The sequence below is a fragment of the Engraulis encrasicolus genome, chromosome 14 (genome assembly GCF_034702125.1).
Source record: "Engraulis encrasicolus isolate BLACKSEA-1 chromosome 14, IST_EnEncr_1.0, whole genome shotgun sequence".
Taxonomy (NCBI): domain Eukaryota; kingdom Metazoa; phylum Chordata; class Actinopteri; order Clupeiformes; family Engraulidae; genus Engraulis; species Engraulis encrasicolus.
In genome coordinates this window covers 46,646,417-46,656,098 of record NC_085870.1, presented here as the reverse complement: position 1 = coordinate 46,656,098, position 9,682 = coordinate 46,646,417, and the positions used below count along the sequence as shown (strand labels likewise).

At 43.4% G+C, this 9,682-nt stretch overlaps 2 protein-coding genes across 2 annotated transcripts; both read right to left on the bottom strand.

Moving 5' to 3' along the window:
• Window positions 1-297: 297 nt before the first annotated feature.
• guca1ab.2 (guanylate cyclase activator 1Ab.2) lies at window positions 298-7,489 on the bottom strand. The gene is made up of 4 exons (XM_063216582.1): window positions 7,295-7,489; window positions 4,430-4,579; window positions 1,850-1,940; window positions 298-1,116 (listed from the first exon to the last, which is right to left on the bottom strand). Exons 1-4 carry the CDS (start codon window positions 7,487-7,489, stop codon window positions 974-976), a joined length of 579 nt encoding a protein of 192 aa, XP_063072652.1. The 3' UTR covers window positions 298-973.
• A 498-nt stretch (window positions 7,490-7,987) lies between these two features.
• On the bottom strand, window positions 7,988-9,291 carry LOC134463370 (putative uncharacterized protein CIMIP3). The gene is made up of 2 exons (XM_063216581.1): window positions 9,144-9,291; window positions 7,988-8,418 (listed from the first exon to the last, which is right to left on the bottom strand). Exons 1-2 carry the CDS (start codon window positions 9,183-9,185, stop codon window positions 8,008-8,010), a joined length of 453 nt encoding a protein of 150 aa, XP_063072651.1. The 5' UTR covers window positions 9,186-9,291; the 3' UTR covers window positions 7,988-8,007.
• Window positions 9,292-9,682: the final 391 nt, after the last annotated feature.

Here is a 9,682-nt window from a genome sequence, read left to right as displayed (position 1 = left end):
GGCCTAGTTAAATGTGTGATATTGGTCTCGGCTTCTTAAAACCAATTAGGACATTAGCACTACAGAAAGAGCTGCGGATTGACCTATCTTTCTGAAGCCCCACTGGCTATTTTAAATCGCGTTGCAAATTGTTTCTAAAAACAGTAAGCTCGTGTTGTAACCACGCCCTGAAACTGCCCCGGGGAAGAGCGCGCAGCCACACACACAGGATCAAGGCACCAATCTCCATCAAAATACTCAGCTCATACACACCAAAGAAGCCCAGCACACGTTTTCATATCAAACCCATTTATTTTGAGAAACCACGTTACACAAAGCCAATATATTGAGTTGCAAACGTCTCTGCAACGTTGAGAGGCTTTGACCAGGTACAAATATATCTACATTTACAGGAAAAAAAACTTAAGTATCTGACATCAGTCCATTACACACAGGGCCAGCAAAAATCCTCACTGCAATGTCACATAAAGTTTCATGATTTTACAGGGGCTCTGTGTCCATCCTAAACAAAAGTAAGTGCACTTTCAATGACTTTCAATGTGGCAAATAAATAACAGCCTTATCTGCAGAGGATATTTCGAGTTCATAGTGTCGTCCACATGGATACTTTGTAGCCTATGTGTTTGAGTCTGTTCCTAAACCTACCTGTACCGTGTATGGTAGTAGTGGCATTGTGTGCTTTTATTCAGGCTGCATCCAAATGTTGACACTCCTTTTAAACTGCTCAAAGGAGTCGGATGAGGTGTCTTGGCTCAGTGCAGTGACTTGTTGGATTTGTTTTTCAACCAGTAAAAAAAAAAAGATTCAAGTATCTGTTCACCAAGTCCATATCGAACATCTGTGACTGAATATTGCTGTTTTGTATTTTGATGGTTGTCCACATCTTTCCCCCAATTTTCTCTCTCTCTCTCTCTCTCTAGACTGGTGTACTACTACTTTGGCAGGGAGGCACTGTCTTGATTTGGTTGGTTGGCTAGTGTTTGTTGGGCTCCATCATTTGGACCTCTCCATAGATCTTTGCCACAATGTGAGTGAGATCCAAACTCTGGGTGAATCTTTCCAGCAGCATCTCGTCAGCCTGGATACCCTCCATGAACTCTTCATAGGACAGCTCACCTGGGTAGGGCAACAGAGCACACGCATGCACACACACGCACACACACACACCATATGAGAAAAAAGAAAGATCAATGATTACATAGGACAAAATAGGCCTCACATGTTTTGAGCACAGATACAAAACTCTCTCTTTCACACTCACACACACACACACACACACACACACACACACACACACACACACACACACACACACACACACACACACACACACACACACACACACACACAGGGCCGCTGACAGCTTTTGCTGGGCCCAGGACAAAGTAATCTGAAAGGGCCCACCATCCTATACATATGGAATGACAACACAATTTTGAAGCCCCTGTCTCCCTGGTCCCAGGATAACTGAACCCTTTGTCCCCCCTGTCGGCTTCCCTGCACACACACACACACACACACACACACACACACACACACACACACACACACACACACACACACACACACACACACACATACACACGTACACACATGTATGCACGTACACACGTCTAAGGTATTGGTAGGACAGGGATCTCCGAATAGATTTACGCCAGACGTGCTAACTGCTACATCAGTTAGCTGGCCACTAGTTGATAGGCTTAATTACGGAAATGGGCTTAATTTATTAAAACGGGCTTAATTCATTAAAACAATGGTTACATGCAAATATAGGACAGCAGGACAGCTGAATACTGGACACATAAGCACATAAAACAAAAACCAAGCAGAGAAAAAACAGACATACCATCCCCATCGGCATCAATTTTGTCAAACACCATGTTTGTGAAGTCTTCAGCAGTCATGCCATCATCTGACCCACTGATGGCCCGGATGGACTGAAAGAGACAAAAACAAAAAGACACATAGAGTTTCAGACCTCCAATCTTAATTAGTTTAACAGAGTCTGCGTTATTGTCTGTGCCTTTATACTGCTGTCCTTATCCTCTTTTTGAAAGTCCCAGCTTAAGAAAGTGACAGCTACATGTAACACACTAGTTTGCTCACTACTATAGGCAGAGATCCATTCAGAATTGAATTTTTAGTTTAAAATGTTAAATCCCTGGTGGTGCTGTGGTGTAACATGCTAGCGGCTAGGGCACCCATCCATGGGCTTGCATGCCCATGGGGACACAGATTCCGCCTGGTCATGTCCTGGCCCTGCCCTGTTTCTCTCACCCACTAGTTTCCTGTCCCACTGATCACTGTCTCTTCCACAATAAAAGCAAAAACCCTTAAAATACACATATACGTATATTGACATATATAAATATGAAATCCCAAAATATGGGTTGTATTAAGGAGGACAAATACTGCCCAGGTCAAAACAGCACACAAACCTCTATTTTCATGAATATGATAAACAGCATCCTCATAACTAAAGCAGACTTAAGAAAGAACCATTTACTGTAGGTCCATGACACAACACAGTATTCCGTTATAGATCTGGCACGAGAGGGACTGCAGTGTATTTCTGAGGTAAACATGCAAATATTTGGGTACCTGCCAGCCTGCCCAATCTGTTCTAAAAAGTCAAGAAAGCAGCTAGATATTTCTATAGGCTACTTAATAAGTAGAGTTACAGGCATGACATTATATGTGTATGTCAGCTTCTGAAACATCACATACACTTGTTGCATGCAGTAAAACCTATGTTTTTCAGGCTCTACATTACCAAAAGGCTCTACATTCCTTTTACGGTATATTATTTACAAAATATTCGTTTCAATATGTTGTACTTGAACATGCATAGTACATGAATTCTGCAACTTGAAATGACATGCAATGTCCCAACAACTGTTTTTATGTTATTAGTTGCCAGTACAGTAATTACGGAATTGTATTCAATCAGGAATTTAGAGTGGACTTAAATTAATGTTCCTCCAACTCAAGCCTCAAGCCTCAAGCCACATGGCCCTCAAAGTCACAGTAGGCTATGTTGAATTGCGACAACATAACTTGGCTTATCACAATGACTCACATTTAATGTCCTCTTCAAAATAATGTTGCTCACCAAAATAAATAGCAGACCCACTTATCTATATGGCACAGTTGGAAGGGAGCACAGTTGGAGGTGGAAGGGAACGTATCAACAGAGGACACGTATGAAGCCATGTAGTGGAATTCACAACGCTGCCAGTAGATGGCAGTGCAAAACCAATTCATACAAATCCTTGTGTATAGGCTTAACTAATGCCCAATTAGGGTTAAGTCTTTGTTAGTATTTGTTTATGATGATTTGGCTTTTGTAAGCAGAGGGGAGTCCTTATTTGCTCCCTTTGCCATCACTCTACTGTAGAGTGATGGCAAAGGAGCTGGGCTTAGGCTGGCATGGCCCTACTGAGGTAAGGCCGAGGAGCTGAGCTCAAGTGGGCTCCTAGCCCATTTTGGGGCTTTTGTGCCTTTATTATCAGATAGGGCAGTCGAGAGAAGACAGGACGTCTTTGGGAGAGAGAGATGGTGTAGGGTTGGGAAATGACCCAGGCCGAGTTCAAACTTGTTAACCCACACTTGGTATAGTGTATTAACATGGTGTGCCAGAGCGCGCCCACTGATATTGTTTTTTTTTTTTTTTTAACTTTCTTAAAAAAAAATATTTTGGCACTAAGATTTTGCAGTTTTCTGCTTTCCGGTTGCTTCATGTTGGCATTTTATATTAAACCACAGTTTATATTTAAAGGTAGATTATGAAATATTTTTAGTTGTTTATTTCCAGAATTCATGGTGCTCATTCACAAATATTACCCTTTATTACTCCATTATGACAGCAAAAAATACACCTTTTTCATACATGAAAAGGTGGATCTTCTGTACGCCATTTTGATTTTCCAGTAGTAGACATTTTTAGCTGCAAAACTTACTGTACTTTGGTCATACTAGTAAATATTAGTTTATTGATTAGTAAAATATTCATGAAAAGATCAAATTTGGGAATAGGCAGCACAGTTGCAATGAACAGCGTAGTTGCAATACCTACTCACAATCCTACATACTGCACCTTTAGTAGAGTAGAGTAGAGTACATTTTATTAATTGTGTGTCCCGTAGCAAATATGCATAACTACAGAATACACACGACATTCTACATATATTTTCATGTATCCATATAGCACACACATACATTTAGCCAAAGGCAGATAAAAGGCACACACGCGCGCGCAGACACACACACACAAACGCACGCATGCACGCACGCACGCACGCACGCACGCACGCACGCACACAGCTCACAGAGCACAGAGCACAGAGCAGCTCAATAAAATAAAATAATGCACAGAGCAGCCCAATAGCATAAAATAATGTTTAAGCAATCAGTCCCAATGTCTTACCCTGATGATGAGCAGCAGTTCCTCTCGGTCGATGCAGCCACTGCCGTCCACGTCGTAGAGTTTGAAGTACCAGCGCAGCTTCTGCTGCACGCCACCTTTTAGCACCAGACTCAAGGCTGCCACGTACTCCATGAAGTCAATGAAGCCGTCCTGAATGAATGAATGAATGAATGAATGAATGAATGAATGAATGAATGAATGAAGATTCATTACATATATACAGACATACTTACATACATGGATGAATGAAACAAATGAACGAATGAACGAATTAACTCTTTAAGAGGAAAATCATTCTTCCATTTAGGAGCCATAGCATATTGCCCAGCACACACAAACACTCTCTCATCTCATACATGTACTAATATCTCATAAAGACGCTGAAGCTATCCTTTATGATGCTCAGGATGCACAATGACCTAACTCGCCATTGCTGTGGCTTGACTAAAGCAGGCCTCTCGGTTAACAGTACTGCACATTGAACGTAGCCATGTTGCACACAAAGACATTACTTTCCCATAAAAGCCAACAACGCCAACTTGCATGGGGCCCACAACGATATTACTCTGCATTCACACTGGCACGGACCGTCAACGGATCGCATTGATTTGCATGGTGTACGCGAAATGCCTTGTGGGGACCCTCAGTTCCCCTTTGCCATTAAAGGAGCATTAAGGCATTTTTCATATTGGTCGCCCTGCCGCTTGAAAGCCCAACTGGGAAACTCTAACTCCCATTGTCATTGTGACACAGCGCTCCACAGCACAGAAATGTTCACTGCACACTGCACACAACAGAAATTGTATTTAGGCCTATGGCTCACCTGTGCAAGGTGGCAGACCCCAATGGCGCCCCAAGGGAGCAGTGCAGCAAGACGGTACCATGCTCAGGGTACCTCAGTCATGGAGGAGGATGGGGGAGAGCACTGGTTAATTACTTCCCCCACCAACCTGGCGGGTCGGGAGTCGAACCGGCAACCTTTGGGCTACAAATCTGACACCCTCGCTTTCCCATGACTCCACTTGGAAGTGGAGTTCTCACTCATAGAGAAATAGAGACAGATGATAGCATGCTCCTGATGGTCTGTCTGCTCTAGACTTCTGGTTATAGCCTTTGGAGACTGGCCAAGCAAATTCCAAAAAGCCTCTCATTGTTCTCTCCCTATTGTGATCTAGTTAAAACACATTGAGATCATTTTGAAACATGTTAAAGCTAATACATTGAATTAGTGTCCTTTTAAGCCAATGAAGCCATCCTGCATAGTGGCCAGAACACACAAACTTTACACATCATGGTCTTCAAATTACGTTCCCTTCATCGCCTTTTATCTATATCTGCCTTCCTTATGTGCCACCCCGTCCCCATTCCGTACGCACACTAAAAGTGGTATGATAAAGTGTTGTGTAATTTGAAATTTGCAGAACCGAATGCATTCCTATATGATATTCAGTTTTTCCTTCAGCCTGCTTACTGTAGGAGTTTAGAGTCAGTATTTCAGCAGGATTATTCCCATCCTCGGCCCTTCTGTCAGGTCAAACAACTTAGTGGCTTAGCATGCTGTCACCCACGCTCTTCAAAAAGGAGATTACCTACATGCATAACTTAACATAACTTATGCACCTGTGGGCCTGTAGCCCACCTCATAGCACAGCACAAGTATCAGGAGCAGATTTAAAGCCAATCTGTTGACATATTTCTGATGGCTTGAACTGTCACAGACCCAGCCTTGGAGTACTGAGACAAAAGCGCAACAATCTGCACTTTCATGGGGCCTGCCGTGTCCAACCGGTAGGGCACTCGTCTGCAATGAGGCTAACCCGGGTCTGATTCCCAGCCCGAGTCCTTTGCCAACCCCTCCCTGTCTCACTCCCAATTCGCGTCCTGTCCACCTTTCACACTGTCCTATCAAATAAAGTCGAAAAAAACACAAACAAAAATCTAAAAAAAAACCCCATCAATCTGCCCTTTTATGTATGTAAGCTTAGACTACACTGATGTGGTCAGGTCACACACAGGTCAAAAGATTGATCTTTACATCATAACCATTTTACTGTAGGCTATATAACACTGCCTTGCAAAAAACCCACACTCATAGATTTTAATCATAATGTAGACCATACAGTCAAACGGATAATCTTTTTCTTCTATCACAAGTTGAGATGAGAACCCAGGGTAAAACATTTGTTGCAAATACCATGGGCCCTGAACACACAAAAAAGTTTATGTACACCTGCAATATGTGAACAGCGGGTTATTAACAATGTGCCAAAGACCGCCCATCACAAAGTAAACAAGATTGAGGAAGGTGCGTCATACTGACATATGCACAACAGGCCAGCAGCTGTTGAGGCCTAGGCGAAGTGACCAGCAAGCTGCTGCACACGGTTGACCTAAAGCAGCTTGAGCAGCGTTTAGCCGTGAGTCAATTATGCTCTAACCATAAGCCCAACATGACAGGAGTTTCGTGTTACGTGGGCAAAGACCACACACCAGAAATATAATTTCATAACCGTAAAACTCCGATGACGCGCAATAGCACTCGACACTTGTTTCTCTGCGCATTGGCCAGTGGTGTAGTCTACTTTTTGTGCTGGGTGTACTGTATAGGCCAATTTGAGGATGTTTTGAAGTGGGTATACTGTACATATTTCTGCTATTCTAAATAATGGATCAATCAATTTTAAGTTGGTAAGCTATATTGAAACCCCTGAAATTTTGAAGTGGGTAGGCCTACTCCTCCTGCGTTCTACGTAGACTACACCACTGATTGGCCTGTTGATAGTTGCCCAAAGAAGATCATACAGGTATCATATGAAGAAATTAATCATAAACAAACACACAAATGAAAACTAAAAGTTATCTTACGTCGTTCATGTCGAAGGTTGAGAACATCGACTGGACATATTCGTTGGAGGTCGGAGACAAGTTTTTTAGTCCAAAGAACTGCTTGAATTCATAGTAAGTTAAAAGTCCAGACGGACATTCCGTCATGAATTTCCTGTACCACTCGTGGCTCTCGCATTGGTACAGCTCATCCAACGAACTCTTGTTGTTCCCCATCGTGTGTGTCGCTTCTCTGACACAAATGTGGCGAAAAGCCTGAAAATAAAAAAAAACCCCAACCGATTGAGTCCAACTCAAACCGTCTTCGCGCCGTAACCGCACAACATCGCTCAACGGATACCTGTCCTGCAGCTCGGATGCTGCGACCAACTGTGCAGAACAGGCCAGGTCCTGATGAGAGGGAATCCTCTCCTCGACCAATGAGCGCCACGAGCGTCTAATGCTAATCCGTCGTCACGTCTTTTATAACAACACAGTGGCAACCTAGTGCCGTAAATAAACATCACAAGACTCATGACAAGCATTTAAGAGGTAGGCTAATCTACTACGTGCTGTTACTATTTTAATATGAGCAAAACAATTGACTCAACAGGTCCACCTTCTACGTTGTCAACACACACTGAAGCAGAGTTGATGTCAGTTGAATTTATCATGCATAAATGATATCATTCATAATTGGTAGCCTATGTGGAGATTGAAATAAAACAACATGGGTACATGTCCAATTGGCATTTTTATTTCTTCGGAGCAGTTTTAGGATGCAAATGGCAAGGAACATTGTTTCGCCACATGACAGGATTGCTGGCAGGAATGCCGATGACTTTGCGCTTGTGGTCAGTCTCCCTTGAGAAGCGGTAGCCACAGGTGGGCTTGGTGGCCGTGTAGAATGGGATGAGGGAGTTGCAGCGCACGTTGTTCACCGAGGCCTGGGCCTCCTTGGCCTGAGGGGTGGCTGCTGTTTTTGGCCGCTGGTCTGGGTGAGGGGAGGCCGTGGACTGCTGCTGTTCCTGGGGCTCCCTCTCCGGCTGTTGCAGATGTTGTTGCCTCCTCCACCAAGAGAAGAGCAGAAGATCCAACTGCTTGTCCACCACTTTGTTTTTGCTGGCGTTGGTTGGTACAATGGTCCTTGTTGGGTCCATAGGGCTCTGGGAAAACAAAGCCCAATCAATGATCAAGAATCAAGAAATATGTGTCTCAAAGCTTTTTTGTACATTTACAGTAGTGGTTCTCAACCTTTTTTGAACAAACGCCCCATTGTCATTATCATAAGCCTACCACCGTCCCTTGACCTCATCATAAGACTGCCAACGCCCCCTTTAGTATTAAAAAATTAAATAGTCTAATGCCCCCCAATGGCAACTAAGCACCTCCCCCTCTCAGCTGCATCCTTCTCAACGCCCCCCCTCCGGCTCCCCAACACCCCCAGGGGGGGTGTAGCGCCCCTGTTGAGAAGCCCTAATTTACAGGTAGCAGTGGCATGGAGATAGGAACAATACTCCCTTCTGTACAACAAATGATAACGAATCTCTTGAGCATTTTAATAAATGACCTAACATCATTCATCCTATAGATTTAGCCACAACTTTTCTTATTAAACATTTCAAAGCATAGTGCATTCTCTGTTAGAGGTGTAACACGTCTTCAGTACACAGTTTGTTCTCATTTCCGGCGTCATCAAAAATATTGTGGCCAATACAGTAGAATATGGGATTTTTTTGTACAGCAGGACTGAGAGTGTTCAGTGGGTTATGAGCATTAAGTTAAGTGAGCGTCACCACCTGTCTGCCCATCCACTCTTGAGACGGTAATTTATCTAATTAAGCTGGCACCCTCTGCTACTGTATGTACAACAAAACAGGTGTCACTTTACCTGAGCCCTTATGCAAGCTTTTCCACCTGGCGTCATCTCCATGGATATGGCAAGAACGTGTGCTGTTGGGAAGCTCTGATGGTACTGTGACCCCCCAAACCCGTGGTGACCTCCCCTTCAAGACCTAAGCTCCTGACTGGAACATGACCCTTGCAGGTGCTGTTTATCACCCTGCCTTCTTCTATGACATCACAATTAGGAATTCTGAGTTCTGATACCAGTGGGATGCCATATTTGGTCACTCATTCAGGATTCCAATTCAGCATGCTGTGCTGGAAGGTGTTCACAACCATAGATCTGTATAGAAGACTATGTTCACAACATTGAGAGTAAATAGAATTCTATTTACTCTCAATGGTTCACAACCATTAAAGGTGTGAGTTTGGAACACAGCATTGAATGCCTTTTATTGTCACAATTCTCAAATTCTACTACAGTGCAAGATTCCATAATGCCACATAGGACTATTCTATGGAGTCTAACATTCCTTAGAACTATTCCAGCTTCCAACATCCTCTCCACATTGAAGAACAGTACGC